The sequence below is a fragment of the Aedes aegypti genome, chromosome 2, assembly GCF_002204515.2.
Source record: "Aedes aegypti strain LVP_AGWG chromosome 2, AaegL5.0 Primary Assembly, whole genome shotgun sequence".
Classification (NCBI taxonomy): Eukaryota; Metazoa; Arthropoda; class Insecta; order Diptera; family Culicidae; genus Aedes; species Aedes aegypti.
Genome location: NC_035108.1, coordinates 357,269,945 through 357,293,359, shown reverse-complemented (window position 1 = coordinate 357,293,359; position 23,415 = coordinate 357,269,945). Strand labels below are relative to the sequence as shown.

At 37.4% G+C, this 23,415-nt stretch overlaps 1 protein-coding gene across 11 annotated transcripts in view; it reads left to right on the top strand.

Annotated features, from left to right (window-relative positions):
• Positions 1-23,415, top strand: part of LOC5565997 (probable nuclear hormone receptor HR3) — a 499,362-nt gene that overhangs the window by 392,390 nt on the left and 83,557 nt on the right. For 7 of the 11 annotated variants that reach the window (XM_021846398.1, XM_021846404.1, XM_021846403.1 and 4 more), the window contains one exon: positions 8,328-9,919. The exons of the other annotated variants lie outside the window; for them this stretch is intronic. In XM_021846398.1, coding sequence (XP_021702090.1) covers positions 8,926-9,919 — 994 coding nt within the window. In that variant the 5' untranslated portion in view covers positions 8,328-8,925. The remainder of the gene's footprint in view (positions 1-8,327; positions 9,920-23,415) is intronic. 11 annotated transcript variants of the gene reach the window in all.

The window sequence follows — 23,415 nt, the reverse complement described above, 5'->3', positions numbered from 1 at the left end:
TCAACGGTACACTACTCAGTTTTGCTTCTCACTGTTTTATGGTATCTCAACCGTAATTTTGTAATGATTATTTAGTAATATTTAAGATGGGTGTCAAATATGATATGCACATCAGTTGGATTGAAATAGTCTATTCGGTGTCATTATCATTTTCATCGGTGATTTTCTGATTGTTTTTTTAGATAGACTACCTTTTTTATAATTTTCACTTTTAGTGCGTGTAAAATTCCTGCAACATTAAACAGTGAGAAGCAAAACTGAGTAGTGTATCGTTATCTATTTTTTTTTTCAGTTTAAATGGCTAGTTAAATTTGAGCTGTATAACGTGTCTGTTGGTTGAATAATTTTTAGGAAATTTATGAACACCAATAACTTGACCCATATCCTTGAAAAACAACCACCAGACAAATAATATAACTTTCCTGTAGGTAGCAGTGCCTGTCTTTGAAATTATGTATGTAATGAAGTCCAATTTGTTCTACTTCCCTTGAAAAAGATTGAAAATACAATCGAAATGTTGGGCGTAGTAGATTTTTTTTAGTTTTGATTACCGTTGAGACTGAAAGCCGTTAAAAATCCTCTACAAAATAACGTTACATACAATCAACTTGCTAATCGTAAAATCACAGATTGCTGTATTAGTAACAGAAGGCAATTGACTAATTTTCCAAGCTTGCTGACAAGGTCAATATAGTAATCTGTAACCATTACTCACGCTCATTTTCTCAATTACTTCCTCATTCCTGTACCATGCCCACACAGTTACGGATCACCCACAGTGACGGATCACTTTGGCGTTCAACATCGGATAACTCGCTCAAAACATAAACTATGACGTAGAACATATTTTTCCCATGTTATACTATTTGTCTTCTACCATTTGTTATGTTAAGCACAACATTCGACCGCTAAATGACGGTGTATTTGACAAATGTTTAGTTGGTACCACACAGCTATCATTATATGGTCGTTTTCTCTAAGAAGTGCCGTCAGCATTCATAAGCTCCCACAGGTGGTAAAATTCAAATGTTATAGCATAAAACATGCTCGTTCTCTTCGATTTAGTATGAATTCATCTTTGGAAAACATTTTTCTTGATTGTATATTCTAAATACCGAATATTAGCACCTCTAACTAGTGATCCATAATATGGACCAGGAAATGATTGTTTACCACGGTTATGGATCACTTCCAAAAAATGTAGATTTTTGCCATTTTAAGCATTGGTTTTGACATTTTCAGACAATAGCACTAAGGGGATAAAATGAATAAAACATTAAGATTTGTAAAATTCATTTTTAGCAGACAAAATTGGGTGGAGAACTTGGTGTGGAGCGTTAACAGTTGATTTCTCAGTTACTACAATGCAGTATCACAAAAAAGGGCATTTTACCCTTGTTTCTAACTCTAACACTACTATTTTTTGCAGTAATATGTGACACATTGTTAACTTGCGCCAAATCGTGCAATACAGATGCATTGAGTTGAAAATCTTTTGGATTTGCGCACTGATCCGTAATATGTCACAATTTGATCCATAATATGAAAATTGATCCATAATATGGTTTTCAATAACCGGAACAATTTTTCATTTTTATGCAATCCTATGTAAATATTACACTCAAAACAGTTTACTAACCGAAGTTCCAATTTAAAACGATTCAATTCGTGCTTTTAAATTACAATTTTACATGTTCCATGTCGTTTTATTAAATTTTATAGGTTGGATTCCACACTATTTGATCCATAACTGTGGGGTCATGGTATAATGCAAAGAGACAAAAAAACGCTTTTCTCAATTTGAAATTGTGGTCACGAATTTGTTCTAGTTACTGCTCTTCTAGATGGTGGCAACGGCTCAGGGAGAAATCAGACTACCCAAAAAATAAGTTCCTAAAACTCAAATGTTGATAAACTGCATTTAATTTTTACCAACGCTTGGGTTGTTTTGCATCTCTCGCAACAGCAATGTTGTTAAAAACAGAATGAGACGCACCGACCCAGCTTCGAAGCAATGGAATAAGCCAAATTTAGCGTCTTTCGAGTTTACCCAGCTTCAAATTGTTTTACGTACTACGGAGACTTCGAAAGCTAACGCTGGGTAGGTTTGTTTAGCACTAAGTTGTTTTTTTCGCTGTTGTCAAATGAAAACTACCTGATGATAGGCGATATGTCAGTCAACCAAAAATTAGATTATCCAACGGAAGAGCCGAATTGAGTCAAAAGAAGTCAAAGTTAGGTTGACTTGTGGCTCCATGTAGTAGACGCGTTTGACACCAAACACTCGGTAAAAATGGATGTAGATTCTTAAGAACTGAATATTTTAGTGATTTTACATGAATGTAGTAACCCTCACTGAATATTCCTATAAACATGCACTGAAAATTATGAAAAATTCATGGCATTTTTATTGTATTTTTTCTAGTATGTTCTTCTTATTCTAGAGGTAGAAATAATAAGAGCATTTATTTTAATCCATCGCAAACAAACTATGTATCGCAATGTATTTACAAGCGAGTTTGTTAACTCCGGGTTTCCAGTATGGAAAAGTCATGAAGTTTTGAATGGCGTAGAATCATATTTTTGAAAAAATGAGAATTTATGCATGAATCAAAAAATTTAAGTGGAAAGGATGTAAAAAGGGTTTCAAAAATCCACTTCAAATGTACCACAATTTGAAGCAAAAATTCACATAAACTTTTTTTTTTTGTAAAATATTTTTACTAACGAAACATTTAACATTTGAATGTTCAAGTACAGGTCGGACTCGATTATCCGGAGTATCGAATTTTTTTTTAACTCTGGAGAATCGAATCACTAAATTCTTTCTAGGAATATCACGGGTCTTTAGAAGAAACAAAAATTTTTGCCCGGCATACAAAAAAAACCCTTTTTCAAACTCCATTTTTCTTACCTAATTCCAAAACTACAAAACTATTCATATTGTATATTACAGTACTAAACTATCTCGAATCTATGCATAAAAACTGAAAAACAAGAATATGAAAAAAAAAACATACTCCGGATAATCGAGTCCAAAATTCTGGATAATCGAATCCCAGATAATCGAGTTGCCGGTTAATCGAGTCTCCGGATAATCGAGTCCGACCTGTATATGAAAAAAAAACTACTTTTGATTACAGGTAGCTTCAAAATAAAACCTTTTCTCAGTGTATACTGACGACTTTCAGATTAGCATAGTGGAGAGATTGCGGACACTTGGCGTAGGGAGAAATAGAAAAACAATTTCTGAAATTCAATTCAAGTTGTGGGTCGTCAGCTTGGTCAGCTTCGTGCAAAAAACTCCATAATGCAAATCACTCTGTTCTTTTAGAATCCACCAACAATTTTTGCTCATCCTGTGAAGTGGAACGAACCAGACTAGACTTATATTGCGTCACACTTCAAACCATCCAGTTGGAAGTTTACTTTCAACTCGGTTATCAGTCGAGTAATGCCCGTAATTAAGTGGCACTTGACTGAATTGTTTGACGAGTTGTTCGGAAACACACTCAAGACGGGAGTGACATTCCAGCCCGCACACACCAGACAAGAACCCGACAGGGCATGCAAAATCGGTCATTGCCCTTTACAGCGCAGCCGATTATCAATCATCAATGGACACTGCTCGGACTTCAGAGAGATTCCATCCCTTGCCATATAATTCCTAGAAACAATCGGTCAACCGCCACTTTGACCGCTTCGACGACTAGCTACGACGACGTGTTTATTGAGTGTTCGTGATTTCATGCCGTTTCGCACGATGTGGTGATTTACCGCTCGCCGGGGGTTACTCCATGTCAAGCCGGCGGTCGGCATCGGATTCCGTTTCCGAAAAAGTGACATCCCCGACCCTTGTAGAGCCACACTCTAACATTCAGCCTATCATTTTGCAGTGGTCGACATTCGTTCCATTTTATCCAAATTGTGTCAGAAATACCAAGATATAAGTTTTACTAATTCATACTTCTAGGTGAAAAACAATACTTACGCATACACTGAAAGAAAAGTGAAGGCCAAATCACAATAAATGTTATTTTTGACCGAGATCAAGAGACACTTAAGTTTAGTTTATCATAGATACATCGACACAAAAAACTAATATAAAAAAAATGTTTTTTTTAAATACATCTATGATCACTTCTCTAGAAATACTATACTATTTTGTTGATAGTATTTTGTAAACTTTTATTTGACACTTTGCTCAAAATGCTTGAAAAATCATGTTGTTTTTACTGACCATCAATATTTGTATTTTCATGTTTTCAACCTTGCAAGTATTTGCTCACACCGAACAAGAATTAGTCGAAGTTTCCTCAAAAAAAAAGAAGGATTTTCAAATTGATATCTCGGCTTAACTAATGTCGACCACTGTACCATATCTTGATGGGCTCATCTGTATTATCGCATCGGTCAATGATTTTTTTTCTCCGATCCGACACGTACTAGGGATGTGTCTCGCATTCGGTTTTTCCTTGCGGCGAGACTCGAGGTTCTCCCAAGGGTGTCACTTAGATTTTTCCGACAATGCCCACGACGGAAATCAAAGCTTTCGATGGGTGATTTATTAATCGGAGCTTGGGTGATGGTGATGGGAAATGCGTTTGTACTGTTGATAGGTTTGTTGAAATTTTTCGTTAGCTTTATTAGCTCCATGGTTTGCGGACCACGAGTGCGACTTTTTGCGAAGGGTCGTAAAATCGGGGACGTGAACATCACGTTTGTCGATGGCGAAGAAATCGAATGGATTTTCAACCAATGAACACATTAACAAAATTTGGCTTTAGTAATGACAGACATTATTTAAGAATTGTCCTTCTGGTCCTTGAACATAAAGACATTAGATAAATAATCATCACCAATAAATACAGTGTAATCTTGGAGCTTTGGGTGAGTTTAAGTTCAAAATTTGGGTTCTACTTGAATTTCGTTACCTTAACACAAACTTTAACAGTTCTCCGCAATAAGGGAACTTTCTGAAAGATACATAGTATTTTTTTTTGTGAGAATTACAGAATACATCAAATGAATAAAATCATTGGAGGATGTCTTCGAGAAACGTTTTGAAGTTTATCTGTAGATGTTATCAGAAAATTTCTTTGATGAAATTGCTGGTGATTTTCTCGGTAGACGGTGCAAGTCTCGGTTCAGGAATCACACATACATATTGAAGAGAACATTTTAAGAGTCAAGCACAACATAACCAAGGTTCGACGCTTACTGAAAAATCACGATTTACTGATCATCGACTCTTGTGACTTCATGACATTTGTGCTAACTAACCTAAACTAGATTAGTTTCTCCACGGATAACAGACGTTGAGGTTCGATTGTAATACTGTGTAAGACACTTATGGTGAATATGGAATATTTCAAGATACTGATATTCACCACTGTTTGACGGTATACGCTGTGTGGCAGCCCTAGTGATTTCGACGTGTTTCACTTTGAATATGCATACAGGTTTTCAGAAGAATTTAGTTACAGCATAAACATTCTCATAGACGAATATATGTGGAAACTCATATGGAATTCCTGATATAGTTGAAATAAATTCTTCAGCTGTTATTGAAAATTTTGCAGGAGTGATTTTCTGAATTATCCATGTAGCAATCTCTGGCAAAACTCCTGTATGTACATGGGAAAAATAATTGAAAAATGTGGTTCTGTAGGGGTTCCTAAAGAAGGATTCTTAACACCTTTAATACTAAGGTTGTCCTGTAACATGGAGAATGTTTCAGGATTTCAAAATTTCCTGGGATTTGACTTTCCTGGAAAATTGAAATAAAACTGTCATTTCCCGTAAAAAATTTCAAAAATGTAGTAAGGAAATTTGATGCACTTATTAAGAAACTTCCCGTATTTCATGTGTATTATAGTTCATGACCGTAAATATGTATGGTTATTTCTCTTTTTTCTATGTAATTTATTAATGTTTCTAAAAAAAAAATCTGTTGGGTTCCTTAAACTGAAGAGTGAACCTCATTCTTGACAAATCGTATCAACATTGAATCAATTTTATCAAGCGCTAGAGTAAGAATCAACTAGATAACGGGGTTGGTGGTCTACAGGCTACCGCTTCTGATTCATAAGCAGAATGTCATGGGTTCAGTCCCAGGCCCGTCGTAGTTGTATCTTTCATTTGCTTCCATTTCTTTACGCTTCCATTGTTCCATCATTATAGCACGCCTTTCCTTACGCCTGATGCATAGGCAATCTGTTAACCGAAAACACACGCCTCTCTGCCATAAAATTACCTTTCCCTTATACCTTTCCGCATGAACTGGCGTAGATGCAGGGGTATATCCGGTCTACTGTGGACAAGTTTGAAATGCAAAATCGATTTTTCCCCTTTTCCTCGTTGGTCTGAATTCTGGCATGGCAGGCGTCATTGTTGCCTAAAAATAAAAGATCAACAGCACTTGTACACTGAAGGTTTCTGTTAGTCCCACACATTGATCTGGATGGTTCCTTGTGTAAGTTCAGCAGATCCGGCGATACTGAAGTAGCAACCACGGGTGTCCCATCAAACTCAAGCTCAAGCAATAGAGTAAGAATCAACAAGAATCTAACGTTGAAATTGTGACTGTTGCATTGAACAGAATCCATAAGAACTTTTTTATTATTTATAAATACTCTGGGTTTTTCCAACAAAATGTGTCACTTGGTGCGCTGCCAGGATGTGTTTTAATAATCACTAGTTCAATTGAATACTTTAAATACTTTAATCCGCCTCTTACACAAAAACCATGATCAAACGATCCTGTGATGAATACCTGTCCACTAACAACATAACACATTATGTAATGGATAAGAGAAGACGTATAGGTCTCTGTAACTCTGTTAGGAAGATATCCAACAAATCATCACAACTGAAGTACTGGATTCACGTAGATGTGGTAAGGGCAGCTTACGACTACGAAGGATGCGTCAATCATGTTTTTTAGCCAGAGATAACTCTCAGATCTTGAACTTTGGTAAACGTCCAGCTCCATAAAGTGGTTTGGTACTGTAGGATCTGCGACTTGCTCAATCCTAACAAAAAACGCTTTGAACAAATCCTGGGAAGACCTCAACCTTTGTGACGTACTGTTGATGATTGTGTGGCTCAAATTTCCACAACTTTTAGCCGTTTGCAAAGAAATTTTGATAAAAACGCCATTGTATTATTCAAGTTTCATAAACTGTATTGATAATCTAAAATCATTAGTCAGTTCTAGATGTACCGTTTTGACTCATATTCCGAACACTTAAGGCCAACGGTGACTTCAAATGCATCTGATTGGCATAAATTGGCTGATATTAGTGTACATTTTAATTTCTTTTTTTCGAACATAGGTTGTTACAAACTTGATGCAGGATGTTGTTAAAATAACTAAAATTATAACAAAAAGTGTATAAATAGTAACATAAACATAACAAAATATGTTTTAATTCTATCAAAAACATATCAAACCAAGTTATAATGTGTGATACAAAGTATCAAAATTATAATACTGTTCGATATACGATAATATTGTATATTATTGAAATGCATAACTATCAATTTATTTTGTTATAAAGTTGTTAAAAATGAATAAAAAAAATTCTTAAAGGGAAATAAAACACATTATGTTATATTTCTGTTTCATTATGTTCTATGGAGAACGGAGCCTAACAAAATTATATCATAATATGATATGCATATCATATTCTGATAAAATTTTATTATATTTTTGTTACAAGCCTCTAGTCGGGAATACTTATGATGATATCAACTTCTTACTTTTTGACAAAGTGGTGCTCTCTACATTATTCAAACATTAGTAGTCAGGACACAATCCCCTCCTTCTGCTGTCTACCATTACTCATAGATAGCACCATCAATTTGGGAAAACGAACACAAACCCAATCAATTATACCTTACATTATAACCTACCCGACGCGAAAAAAATGCATGCTCCGCTATCAGTCAAGCAACTCCTCTTGGCACCGCGTCATTGTTTGCTGATAAGACATTGATAACAAAGTGCAACACACTGCTGCACCCCGAATGCGAGAGAGAATCCTCCACCGAAAAAGCGAGAAAACGAGAATCCGCGCGAACTGCTACCCTTTCGCGCACCCCTCAGCTGTCCTCCCACGGAAGAATCTCAGAACAACACCTCCAGCAATGGCGCACATTTATCAACCAAAAAAAAAGTAGGACACCCTATTTGACCCGGTATCAAATTCGGATACCGTCCAATCGTTTCGCGGCAGTTGTAGGTGTTGCTTCCGAGCGGACGCGTGGAATCACCGAACCGGTACCGAAAAGCTTTTTGTTCTATGTGTGATATCATTTTACAGGATTTACCGCACCAGTTAATCGAAAAGGCAAACAATAGGGACGACACTCCGCCTCTCGACTGTTTGCATAGTTACGACGTGTGAGTGTAAGCTGATTACGAAAAGGGGAAAGTGACTTGAACCCTCGACCCGTATTTGCCATCCACGGGATCATTCCTTGGGCAGGGTCGTGCTAGTTCAGTGAGGCTGTGAAAGGTGTTGAAGATAAGCGGAAAGATCCGTGCCATATCCGTCGTCGAGTGGAGCGGTTTGAGTCATCGCGAAAGTTGTAAAGTGCCCCGGAAACGCTTCGGGGCGTCGCGTGTTTTCTGGAACCGTATTTCACGTCTAGTCGACACTATTCGACCACCGGGAACCAACAGACGGGCAGTTAAAATGACTGTGGAATGCATTGAGGACTTGTATCCTACCTAATCCCAAAACTGTGCTGGAAGATTGTGCGAGTGCAAGGCGCTCGAAAAGAAAGGGAAGTGACGATTTTTAAATAGGATTTTCAAGGAAGTTAGTTGTGAGAGAAACTTAAACTTTGAGCGTGTGTGCGAGTGATTGCGGGTAGAAAGAGGGCGTGTGTGCGAAACATCCGAGCGATCGACAAGTGATGGATAGCGAATTCACCGAGTTCTTTAACCAGACCTGGAATAGTAAATTTCAAGGCAACCGAACGGTTCTCAACGGTAGCGATGCAGGCGATGCGACGGGAGGCGGTGGAGGGGGACCAACCGGAAGCGGTCTTGGTATATTTGGCGGAGCTTCCGCAGCAGCTATGGCTGCTGCTCCGAAGCTTTCATCGAGATTAACTCAACCGCCTCAGCATCAACAACAACAGCAGCAGCAGAACTCTCTAGCCAACTGTAACAACAACTCCTCCTCCGCCAGCGGAACGCAACACAATAGCAGTTCCATGCTTACCGACACCCGGCATTTCCTCAACGAAATCGCCAACAGTCACAAGAGCCTGCAGCAGCTCCATCAGCAACATAATCAAAACAATAGAAACCTATTTACAACCACAAGCATAGCAGCTGCCGCAACGACTGAATTACGTGATACAAATCTAGGGCCTTTAAGAAATACCAGTAGTAGCAGTAGCAGTAGTAATACCAACACTAGTAGCAGTAACAATAGTAATAGTGTCAACAATAGTCATAGCTTTACTCGTGATACCCGAGAGTTCCCGAAGCTCAGCCATAGACTGATGCAGCCGTTGAACGGCGATGGCGGAACGTCCTCCGGTGGAGGCACCGCCGCTAGTGCCACTGCCACAACCAGCAACAACAGCAACCGCCTCCAATCGTCCTCCTCTTCTGCCGGTGGTGGCACCTCAATGATGAACCAGCAGGACTTCCAGGCGTTCTGCTCCTCGCTGACGGCGGCGGCCGCTTCCGGTGATCTGGCCGACAGTACCACTCCACCACCGCAGGCGGCGGGTGGCGTCGGAGGCGGATCGTCCGGATCGCTCAGCAGCAACAGTTTGCTGGCGGCCGCTGCAGCAGTGGCAGCCGCCGCAGCCGGCGGTGATCTGGGGGCGGGTGATCTGCTTGGCCTGGCCGGGGGACATCCGCACGAGAAGAAGCCACCGAACTCGATCCGAGGTAAGTTTCATTTAGGTTGGGGTAATGGCATTTCATGATCATATTTTTCAACATTGAAACTCATAGATAAGCTGTTTGAAATAGGATCAGACATCCAGCATTAAATCTTTAATTACTCTAGAGCATCTGTTTTCTAATCCAAAAATGGAATTCAATCACACTGTGGAACACGTTTTCGTCTCTAGCACCAAAATACCGCTATTCATTTAATTAAGGGTTGCTGAATCCATTGGTGTTTTCATAAATATCATAGCACGTCTAGTTTTTGAGATATTGGCTGTTGAAAATGCAAAAAATGACTATTTCAGCCAACTTACATGCAAGTTTGCACAGCTTGTAAGGCAATTTATTTGCTTGATTTGTCACAGAATTCAAACTTTATGTGCATAACAATACTTACCACCAAAATTTATAATACTTGCGATGCGATTTTTTTTTTTTTTTTTTTTTGCTGGTTTACAAAATTATTGTATTTTGTCATATAGAAGAACGAAGAATTTTGTATGGAAACTGCAAGCATGTTGAAAATAATCGGTTTAATCGATCTTTAATCGTGCAATTTTAATCAAATTACAGGGGATAGGCAAAATTTTGCCTAAATTCAAATGCTCATAACTTTATGAAAAATTGATAAAATTGGATGCATCTGGAAGCAGTCTTAACAGGTGAACGGCCAAATTGGCCAAATCCCCTGGGGCACCTGGAACCTACAATTAAGTAGTCATGGCAGCCGGTGGTGCTGGAAATGCTTCGGATAGCATAAGCTTTGAAAACCATGAAGTTTATTGCCCATATTGATATGGTTCCAGATATGTTCCTAATTGACCACTTCCCCCAGGGCACCTGGAACCTTCTATAAAGTGGTCTATACATCCAATGGTTCTGAATATGCTGCTGGAAACATCATTTTAAAGGTTGATGCCCACTTGGATATAGTTCCGGATAGTATTTACATAATTGGGAATAAAAACATGACTGACCATGTTTTCCGGAACCATTTTACGGAAATGGTCATATGTCTGAAGATTTCCAACCAATCTTGATGCGTCCGGCGGCATTCGACTTCCTATTAGTTCTAGTTTCTAGGAAAATAGTAAACATCATTCCAACTTTACACCGCACAAAAATACAAGTGACAGAAAAAATTACATTTAGACATGACCTCGGAAAATCCGGAACATCTCCGGTGTCCAGTGGCCAATATGCATGGCCAAGCAAGTTCCTGAAAGTAGACCAAATTTGCCGTCGACTGCTTCTAGATGCATCCAATTTCATCAATTTTTCATAAAGTTATGAGCATTTGAATTTAGGCAAAATTTTGCCTATCTCAATCATTTTGCCTATCCCTTGTATATCTGAAATGGAAGTTCACGTTCTATGTTGCATGCTTGGTGGATTAGATTGCAAAAACGTATGATAATTTGTACTTGAAATTTCATGTAAACATCAATCAAACCAGTGTTGTATACAACTTTGGCGACCTGTAGCTAAAAATTGTGACGTGCTGGAGCATTTCTGAGAATGGCATCAGATTCAGCAACCCCAAATCTACTAGAGACACAAAATTTGATCCTCGAGACACGCAAAAATGTCATTTTTGTTACGCTGTGTCACCAATCAAGATGGAACATTGACTTTTCAATACAAATTAGTAATTGAATTGGTGTGGTCGAATCATTTTGTAAAACGGCAAATCGTCGGCAAGTATCCCTATATTCACTTCTTTTCGAACTGATGCAGCTCAATTCGTATTTGATCCAAGTCAGCCCTTACAGTTTTTCCGGTACGATACAATGGTCCTTTTGGCACATGAACTACACTGCTCGAACCAAGATTCACGAAGTGAGTCGACGTAAGAGCTTCTTTATTTTCAGCTCCCAGCGGAGCACATGTCAAAAGTCGGGAATTGATTATTCCTTCTACTTGACATAAATTTGCATCGTTTGGAAAACCTACTAAGTTTTGATGATAATAAATCTTCGTGTTGTTTAATGAAATACCTGTTAGTAAATGAAAACCAAATTTAGTTTATACCATTTAGTAACTCGAGAGTTATAACAAACTGGTTTGAACATTTTTTTTATTAAAAATTATAAAATTTGATATTTATTCTTAAATTTTGATAATTTCAAATTGATTGAATAATTATTCTTGTTTGATTTTTTCAACACCTCTTAGAGGAACAAACCCTATAAGTTGAATCAAACAAAGATTTGATTTTGCGGATTATGAAAATTCTTCTATAGTTATGTTCCTAAAGTATTCCGACGTGATTATGTTTATAAGAAGAATAGAGTATTGAACGGGAAAGTCGAAAAAGCGGAATTGAATGGAACATCATTTTGTTCATCAGCCTACTTAATGGAAAGACAGAGTTAGTTTATAATAAAAAAAAATATTGTTCGTTTATGTCTATCAAGCATCAACCTTGGTTGGCAGTCAAAATATTTTTTTAAATAAAAGAATGTTTTAAATTAAATTCGTAATTCTTTATTCACCGAGTTGACCGAGTTTGGTGCAGTTTAGTGTAGTTCCAGTCAAAGTTTAAACATATGAAAATATATAATTACATTTCAATGCACATGCTAATACATTATGGCGACCGTGACAGTATGAAAGAGCGGTTCAAAATGCTACTTTAAGGATACTCTTTCTTTAACTGAACAAAATTTACTACACCATAAAATCATTCCCTAAAACGTTCCCAAAAGTTGATTGAATAATGGTCATGGTTTAAACTAGCTAAAAGAGAGAAAAGAACGTCCTTATTGGAGATGAATCAATCCAAGTAAATATTTTTACTTTTACTTTATACTAAGTAAAATTATAACCTATAGTTTTTAGTGCTATCATAGATAACTTAACAACGAGTTTGCTTTGAAACAAACAAACTATTGCAATTTATGTAGTATTTTTGAGCATATTCCACATACTTGTTACAAACACCATGATGATGATCAAATTATGCGTATTTTAAATAACAAGTTCCTTTCGTTCTGATTTACTTCTTGAAGAATTCTTCAACTTCACCAAACAATTAGACTAAACAATTCAACATCTCACCAGATACCATTTGACTATAGGGTGTCTCAGAAAGTATGGGCACGACTTTACCATACTGCCATTTCGAGACCAGTGTACTTACATAAAAATCTGATTTTTACACATTTTATTCTCGCACTTATTACAAGCAGATTTTGAATTTTGAGTGATTTTTTTCGCTACCTGCTTATATATGGTGTAACATTTCTGGAAGCTTCTCTTATCAGTTTAGCACAAATCGCATTATATCTGAGCGACTTTGTTGTACAAAATGTGTGCTAGGCCATAAAGTACGTACAATAAAAATCTGAAAAAATATATTCATCATTGCCGATACGGTAAATGTTCAGACTATCGTTTATTTTATTAGAAATTAAAACTTAAGTGTGTGAAATTTGAATAGAAACTGAAAATTCAATTTCAGCTGTAGTCGATTTTTAAAAGGGTCAAAAACAAGTCCTAATATATACGTTAAAACAAGTAGAAATCTTAAATTGTTATTCCCTATCCAAAAGTATAGATATTTGACAAAAGTTAATATGAAATAAATTATTTTTATTTATGTGGGAAATACCTGAAAAGTTATGTTTTTCGTGAATTTATCTTATGTGGAGAGAAAAATTTGCGATTTCTTAGAATTTTACCATTTTGTGAAGTGCTTTCTAGCAAAGCCAAATACAATTTTAAACATAAATTCTTGTGGAACACTTTGGATACAATGTACTTGAACTCATCACATTGAAGGATTTTATTAAAAGTATTTATTATTAGCAAAGTTTGAACAAAACACAAAAGTACAGTCTGTGCTGACAAGATAAGAATCAATTATCTTATGTAAAAAATTCAATAGAAAAATTTATTTTATCAAATAAATTTTTCACAGGCAGCATTTGAAATGCCCTAAGAAAAATATATAATAATATAAAAATATTTAATTGTTTGGAAAAATATTGTGATATTCGTTATCAAACTCGTGCCCATACTTTCTGGGACACCCTATATTCTATCAACAGCCTTCACTATGTATCTTGAATGTAATCTGTCGAAAATATATTGCAGAACTTAAAAGATCTTCCAAGTTCTCTTTAAACGTTTTTTTTTTCATGAATTCATCAAAGAATATGTCAAAAATGTACAATAAGAGATAGCTCCACATATATATCAGGAATTCCTCCTCAGATTTTTCAAGATATCTTTCTTTCGATTCTTCAATGATTTCACAAATTTAAAAGATTTATACCAGAATCCTCTTTCTCGGAATACCTCGTATTTCTTCAACGAATCTTCAGAAATAACTCGGGGTTTTTGTTTAGGATGTATTTTTGTAGTGCTACCAGAACTTTTTACAAAACACAAGTCTTCATAAATTGTTTCAAGAGTTCTAACAAAGGACTTACAGATAAGTTTATAGGCATTCTTCCACTAACTCGTTGAAGAAGGCACCTTCGGAAATTCTTCAGTATTTATTTAAAAAAAAATATGGGTTCTTTTAATTCTTCTTTTAATCCTTAGTAAATTCAAGATATTCCTTTAAACTGAAATTTATGAAGTTCTTGAAGTAACTAAGGATTCTTCAAAAATTTCGATTCTTCCTTTTTTGATGTATTGCAAAATCATTTTTTATGTATCGCTAATTTATAAGTAATCCTAATTTAGAAATACCTCTTAGAACTTCTCCAAGAACTCTTTCCAAGATTCTTCCAGAAATTTCCTATTCAAATTAATTTATTTTAAATAATTTGAATACAATCGTAGAAATTTCTGCAGAAATACCTTTTGAGCTTGAAGAAGTTTGCAGAATACCTTGCAAAATTTAAGTAGGATTTTCTGCTGTATATATTTTCAAGTATTGTTCAAAAAAGATTCCATAACGGTTCCTGCACATAGTTCTCTTGGCAGATTTTTGGTATTCTGGGAGATATTTCTACAATCCTTCCTGCAGTTCTCCTAAAAGTTCATCGCAAATTCTAAAATACATATCGAAGTATTTCAAGAGTCTCTTCGGAAAAATAATTTAAAATTGATCCGCCCAAGAATTAAAATCTTAGTATTTTTCTAGGGATTTCTCCAAATATTCAAACATGAATCATTCCACAGATGCATTCAAAATTGTTTCAGGGATTTTTTCAGGACTTTTTCTTATGCTTCCTTCAGGGTTTACTATTACTTATCTATGAATGCCTCTTAGAACAGCAAAACTTCCTCTGCAGAATTCGTAGGATTTTTTTTTCAGAATATTATTTGCTGTCTTCAACAATTTTCTGCAATGGATATCTTTAGAGAATATTTGGATAGATTCTTGAAGGAGTTCCTGAAAAAAAATCTGGAGTATTTATAAAAGGAATGGCACAAGAAACTCCTCGATGTATTTTTGGAGTATTCTTGATAACATTTATTTTGAAATCTATATTGTGAAATTCTAGGGGATATTCTTTCATATTATCTTGTTTTGATATTTTAAGAAAAGGTCCTGAGGAATTAATTCTCATCTCTCAATAAGAATCTCTAAAGAAACTCCTCAGGAAAGAGTCCGGTGAAACATTTTTTTATAGAATTTATGGACAATTTTTGGCAGAGCTCCAGCAAATTTACCAAAAGTAATGTTTTAGGATATATCAAGAAAAATGTAAGAAGAAATTTAAAAGAGTTCCTGAATCGATTGTTGGGATGCATTGACGAAATTTCTTTGAGTAAATTTCAAGAGGAATTTTGAGATCAATAACTGAATGAATTGAAGACAAATAAAGTCAACTCTCCCTAACTAGATATTGAAGGGACCATCGAGTTAGGGAGGTATCGAGTTACAGAACATAAAACCAGTGCAACTGCGATCCAAGGGACCATCGAGTTAGCCATGAAAACCAATTTCTACAATGGTTCTCTAACTCGATATCGAGATACGGAATATCGAGTAAGGGAGAGTTAACTGTATTTTGAAGCCATCTGTTGTAAAATTAGATGTATTGTTAGTTGTACTCATAGAACAATATAAGGTGGAATTCAGATTAAAAAAATCATTTGAATAGCTTTCAGAAGAACGCATAATAAATTTTGGTGTGGAACTTATGAATTCATGTCTCCTGTTTTGAAAGCAATCAATTCGATAAATTACCTTGAGAAGTTTCTGGAAAAACATCTTGAAGACTTCAAACTACCTTAAGAGAAATCCGGTGGAATTTCTGTCTGATTCCTCGGAGGAATATTTTCGAGATGCCTGGGAAAAATTGGGAGTCAATTCTATAAAAAAACTCGTGTGAAATCTATTTGAGAAAATTCTTAGATGAACTTTATGAATTCCTTATATCACGAGGGATGACTGACTTCTTCTTCTTGGCATTACGCCCCAACGGGGACAAAACCTGCATCTTACTTTAGTGTTCTTATGAGCACTTCCACAGTTATTAACTGAGAGCTTTCTTTACGAAAGTGGCCATTCTCGCATTCGTATATCGTGTGGCAGGTACGATGATACTCTATACCCAGAGAAGTCAAGGTAATTTCCATTACTAAAAGATCCTGGATCGACCAGGAATCGCACCGCATTGGTTTTGCATCGATCATAAAACCATAATAAATTCTGCAATGTTACGTGGGAATGCACATTTTTTTATGAAATACGTAAAAGTCTATTACAATATGGCGACCGTAACATTACAAGAATTGGCGATCAAAATATGATTAGCAATGTACACTATTCCTATAGATACATTCACACTTATTTATGTTATTTATCGACTGAAGACGTCTTCTTCTTCTTCTTTCTGGTGTTACGTCCGGATTGGGACAAATCCTGCTTCTCAGATTAGTGTTCTTATGAACACTTCCACAGTTATTAACTGAGAGCTTTCCTTGCCGATTGACCATTTTTGCATGTGTATATCGTGTGGCAGGTACGAAGATACTCTATGCCCTGGGAATCGAGAAAATTTCCTTTTACGAAAAGATCCTCGACCAGCGGGATTCGAACCCACTACCCTCAGCATGGTCATGCTGAATAGCTGCGTGTTTACCGCTACGGCTATCTGGGCCGACTCAAGACGTATGGTCATACGATTTTGGGTTTTTCGGCCTTTGCAGTCTTAGACGGCAGAGAAACAGTTTTTCCTCAATATCATTCAGTTTCGCTCTGTATGAAACCTACTTCTAGAACCGTCAAACATTTTCAAACAAAACTATTCGATTTATTTATAGAATCTCCTAGAGACGGTTTAATACGAACCGATACTGTCGGATATTAGGGCAAACCCGTTTCTCTGCCGTCTAAGACTACAAAGGCCGAAAGTACCCAAAATCGTATGATCATTCACGATTATATCAAGCATTTGGCTGAAATACAAGAACGACAATTAATGATACTATGTACAGTTCGTTAGCCCTCTTTACAACTGATTTCAATTTAACATGTATATCTCAAACTACAACCAAACGGAATTTGTTGGCGATGTTTAATTTTTCAAGGTCCATATTTGGTAAGGTTCAGGATCTTATTTTTAGCGACGGGGTTAAACCGCCCAACCATGGGGTAAAAGTGGCCACCACGATTTTCATACACAAATTTGCGAAAAATTTATTAGTTCCCCGTGATTCTAAAAAGTATAATGTTTTATGAATTCTACATTGAATATCGTGGATATTGAATCATTTTCAGGGTTATTTAATAAAAAAAATCTTAGATTTATACTTATCATCACCTTGAGATGAGACACCAGGATTTTGAAAAAATATGCGCATTTTGCTTGTCCTTTTAACAAAAGTGATTTATTTTAAATAATTTTTAATTTAATATACAACGTAGCTACAACTTTTAAAATGGTTCAGATATTTTATTTGGTATAAATTAGGGGTGGCGGTCTTACCCCATCAACAGTAGTCGGTTTTACTCCGCTTGCGCAACTTTCACAGCTATGGCCTTATTCAAAGCTAAATATTTACAATTTATATTTCACTTCACTGAAGCATATTTCACATTTCTATTAAAGCATGGACGGGTGGTTTGTTATAATTTTTTTACGAAAACTCTTCCGAAATTTTTAAGTGAGCATCTATTAAGGTGAATATGCATCGAAGCCAAACCTCAAATTTTCAAGAGCACAAATCTAAAGAACCAGACAGCGGTTCGAGCTGAAAACTTAATCGATTGGTCACACGCTGGTGGTGACCAATCGATTAAGTTTTCAGCTCGAACCGCTGTCTGGTTCTCTAGATTTGTGCTCTTGAAAATTTGAGGTTTGGCTTCGATGCATCTTCTCCTTAAAATTAGATCAAATTCAAATTCGTTCAAATTTGTTTTTGATATTTGATATGAAAACACACAACTTCGCGAGGCCCGTTTTGTTTGGGCGGGTCACTTGAGAGTTCTTTTATAGTGTGAGTAAAGGTAAGCATAGCAACAAGAGAGAAAGAGAACCAAAAATCCTCGCATTTTCATGCACTCTCACTGCAATCGTTTGAGAATCTGTGTTGACAATTTTGAGGGTTGTAGGACAAAAGGTCGAAGGACAGAAGGTCGAATGACAAAAGGTCGAAGGACAAAAGGTCGAATGGACAAAAGGTCGAAGGGACAAAAGGTCGAAGGGACAAAAGGTCGAATGGACAAAAGGTCGAATGGACAAAACGTCGAATGGACAAAAGGTCGAATGGAAAAAAAGGTCGAATGGACAAAAGGTCGAATGGACAAAAGGTCGAATGGACGAAAGGTCCAAATTGTACCGTTGAAAGGATTATCGTACACTCAGTTGCTAACATTTTAATCACAAATTCCTCCCTTCTCATCTGAAGTTTTTCCTTCTTTTAAACGAAAGCTGTTCTTCAGAACTATCGTTTGAAGCAATAATTTGTATTAATGCTATTATTTCCAAACAAAAGATTTATTTTCTGAATGTCAGTTGTTATTATTTTGATACTCCAAAGCATAAAGTAATTATTATTAGCTTTTTATTTGATACATTTTCAATAGAGATTTGTCCTTCTTTGAAACATTGGCTGTTCTTTTGGAGTTATACATTATAGTGATTTTTTACTGTTGTAGACACTTGTATCGACGACTATTCCTTCTTTTATACATCGACTGTTCTTCATAGATTTCACTTTTACATCTTGCCTGTTTTTTTTTTCAAATGAAATGTTGCCTTCTTATAAATATCGGCTGTTCTTCATGCTTAACAGTGTTTATGAGCATTTCAATTGCATTTCTAACAAAGGATTTTCCTTCGTTTGAAGTTTTGCTGTTTTAGGGCTATGCATTAGAGTTTTATCTGACTGTTGGTTTCGTCTGATTTAAATTAGCATCAGGGAAAAATAATCATCTTTTTTCTGGAATTAGGTCCCAACTAGGGTAGAGTTTGCTTCTCAGATACACTAGCATTTACTGAGAGCTTTTCTGATAATTTGATTATTTTTGTATTTGTGCATCATGCTTTTTATTAGAAGATAATCTGCAACCCGAACCGTTAGAAGATAGTTCAAGGAATGCAGGTGTGATGTCGCACCACCGACGATCTGAAATCTACCCATGCTCTGAATGGAGGTTTACAGAAACACACACTACTACAGAAACACTACTCTTGGATTCTATTTCAGAGGGCACTTTAACATATGCAGCAGAAAAAGCCTAGGCAAACTGCTTCTCCTAGCCGCCTTGAACAATGTTACAGGGAACCAGCCTCCGCAGAGCGAACCCTCTGCTCTGCAGTCAACTCATGGCGGCACGCCATAGATGCTATAATTCCAGTATAATCTGAATGACAGACGCAGTGCATTCCAGCACTCGGCATCCCAACACATAGCACATAGAGTGGCATGCACCCTCGATGCACTTAGAGTTACATAATTACCAGGAGAACATAAATGAACTAACCAGTCCAAACCGCTTTTCAACGCATCAAAATCGTAGTGTGCTGCGCTAGGTTCACAAAAATTCTGGAAGCGCGCGCTAGGGGAGATTCAACGCATGCGCTGCTCGGTGCTACGCTCGCCATCGGTATCCAAGTTGTAAAACGACTGCACGGTAACGAAGAGTCTCTACAGCTATTTTTACCTTATTATGCAAGTGTCTAGATGGTCTACATGATACGATCGAAGACGCGCGATCCGGAAGCTCCAATCTAGATTCTCGTTTCAAAATTTTTGTCTTTACATCTATTATTGTACTGTTTTTGAACAACGCGAGTGACGATGCGCATGAGACGCATTGAGAAATGACCCTAAAAAAAGCGAGGAACACCAACATAGGTCTCAGAATGTACAGTGCACGGGTGAGCATGAAAGGAATGTGGCTCTTGCACATAAGGCTACAGCACGTACACAGTAACTCTGGATGCACTACGCCCTGAAAAGTCTAACACAATTTGACCCCGAAAAGATCGTTGTCCAGCTGAAATTGAACCTCCCTCAGTATGGTCTTTCTGAAAATATGCGAGTTTTCTTCGCGTCTGTTTTAGCTGTAGCGCTTGTGATAACTTGATTTTTTATCTAAAGAGTATAGTTTTTGGTTCTTCCTAAATTGTTGTCCATTCGACCTTTTGTCAATTCGACCTTTTTTGTCATTCGACCTTTTGTCCATTCGACCTCTTGTCCATTCGACCTTTTGTCCATTCGACCTTTTGTCCATTCGACCTTTTGTCCATTCGACCTTTTGTCCCTTCGACCTTTTGTCCATTCGACCTTCTGTCATTCGACCTTTTGTCATTCGACCTTTTGTCCTTCGACCATTTGTCATAGATTCAATTTTGAGTTCAATTTTCGCTTCTTAGAAAAATGTCAAAATCGCCTCATTTTTGCATCGCAGGAGAGTTTCTATTAAGCCTGACTGTAGCTACGATTAATCTTCACCTTCAAGTAACAAATTACTGAGTTAGAAAGCTCTGCCTCAGCCCCTTAGAACTCCAGCAGTTTTGTTTTATTTAATTTTAGCTACCTCAAAATTTCCTCAACTTCAACCCTAGACTTCAAAGTTTTTCCAGCGCTCACAACCACCTTTAATCATTCGGTGGGAATCTCTTTGTGCGGGCTCGGTTGTCATTGCGGGTCGCGTGACTAATGGCGTGCAGTCCAGTCGCCTCATCGCTAGAGCAGTCAGTACTAAGCTTTACCCTGTCCTTCCTTTGTACCTTTCCAAAAAGCTGGAGATCCAAGGAATGGCTGTCACTGTCTGACAAGCACTGCACACACAGAATAGCAGTAGTGCAAGGAACAAAACGAATCACTCTATTGCCTTACACAAGTAAGAAGTAGGTTTTATTGCGCTCTCGCAGTTAGAGCTTCAAAGATGAACCCGTTTACAGTTTACTCTGCCAATAGTTCTGGTTAGCTTTGGGTAGCCCATAATTATCCAACTGTAAAAATCCTCAGTTACTTTCTCTAAATACCCCCAAAAGCTACTGTAAAAATTTGAGCGGAATCCTTCAACTTAAACGATCTTGATGTTTATATGGAGAAAATGGACCAAATATATGGTTTAAAACTATTCCAACTACATTTTTACTCATAGACTGTGCTTTTGTCGATGAAATTCTTTCCTTAGTGACTTCGAGATTCAGACCGGAATTTCTATGACCAAGAATGTAGTTGGAACAGTTTTGCTCACATATTTGTTCGACTTCAATTATACAAATTTCAAGCTCGCTCAATCCCCTTTACAGTTGATGGATTACGCTCAAACTTTTCATAGTAGCATGCGGGGGTCTAAATGAACTAATTCGTGGGGAAGTATCTTAAAATTTTTGTAGTTCGATTCTCATGAACCACCCTAACGTTGGTGTACGACAAGCAGTGTGATTGCAACTGAAACTTTGTAGCCGGCTTGTAACAGCCCCAGTGTACACTGGTAGATGAAGCGATACAAGCGGTGCGTGATGATACCGACTGCATCGGATCGGAGTGCCGCTTTTATGTCTTCATTTGCTGCTGCTGATTGTCATGCAGAAATGGTTCTCCTTTCCAGTGCAGTCAGTGCAGTGCAGCTAGGGTGGAAGGGACCTGGGAGCGGAAGATGCGTTGCGAATAGTTATTGCTCATTCATGTGGCAAATGACACGATTAGCTTCCAATGAATAGAAGAGAGCAGGGGATGTGATTAGAATGCCATGCCATGAATGCCGGAATCAATCAGCTGCTCCGGCTCCGTTGTTGCCCGGTTCTGCCACAGGCAGCGATGATCGATGGGTTGGGAGTTCTTCAGCGATTCCCTGATTCGCATGCGGAACGGTGTGACCTGGATTCTTTCACACAAAGAACGAATCAACCGTCACTCATCGATTGTTTCAAAGGTTTTGCAGCACGTCGCTGTGTTTTCAAATGCAGCCACTTGATTTTGTTTGTCTGACACAACAGGTATAACATATCGCATAATTCGATTCCCAGCTACATGACCTAATGCAACGTGGATGGTATTGAGTGTTCGTTTCGTGCTTCGGTAGAGTAATTGGAGCCTCACCGCCTCCTCGCCTAAATGGGAATTACAGTGGAATTTTACTGAGCGTTTCAAAGGCTGATTTGCTGATTCGGCAGAAAGTTTGCTGCGCCATAAAACTGATCGAACATTTACGACCACAGTTTCCTATTCTCACGGCGAGCACATTCGATTAGTCAATCGTTAGGAATGCACAAACCAATTAGCGACACGAGCGCCTTAACTACCAACTCCCGTCAAATGGCAGATGCCTTCATCAGCCAAAATCGAGTCGCTATCCAATCGTCCAGAGAGATGGTCGGAAACGATGATTGGAGCGTTTTTGGCACTGCAAACGAAATGACGGCCGCAATCAATTTGAATCCATTAGGCACTGCGATCAACGCCAAAGAAAGGAAAGAATACATGGTTTCATTGTGAAGACGCTCAAAATTGACGAATCAGAAGAGAAGAAGAGTTGATTTTGCAACTGATTGCGAATACGTTGGAGTTGCTATCAGAGTTGCCATAAACGAGACTTCATGAAGATGAAGCGATAAGCAATTAGAAGATTGAAATCTGCCATGATACGAGAATTGCCCAACTTGGAATGAAAAGGTCAACGTTTTTTTTTGTTCCTCTGCGAATCAGGGAGACATATCCTATTGTCAGAACTTTAAAATCGTGTTGGGATATTTCGCATGTCTTCAAGCGTTTACGATTCGAATAATGAACTTGAAGCATAATCAATATTATATGCCTTTTTCAAAACGAACGTACAAACAGTAGTTCATATATGCATTCAGTTCATCTAAAGCCTGTCCACGATAAATTTCGTACAGTTGTTCTTTTTTCAGTGTAGATTTTGAATTATTTCACGAATCGCTGAAACGTTTCACTTATATGACAGCTGAAACTCTCCACTTTAATTCGTGGTACACCATGTTTACATTCTTGTAGCATTCATTGAAATGGCGCCGATTCAAGTGGGAGTCCCAAGTAACCACTAGCCCGCTAATTCGCCTTTTTGGTCTTATGGGGCTATTATACGGCTAATATAGGGCATG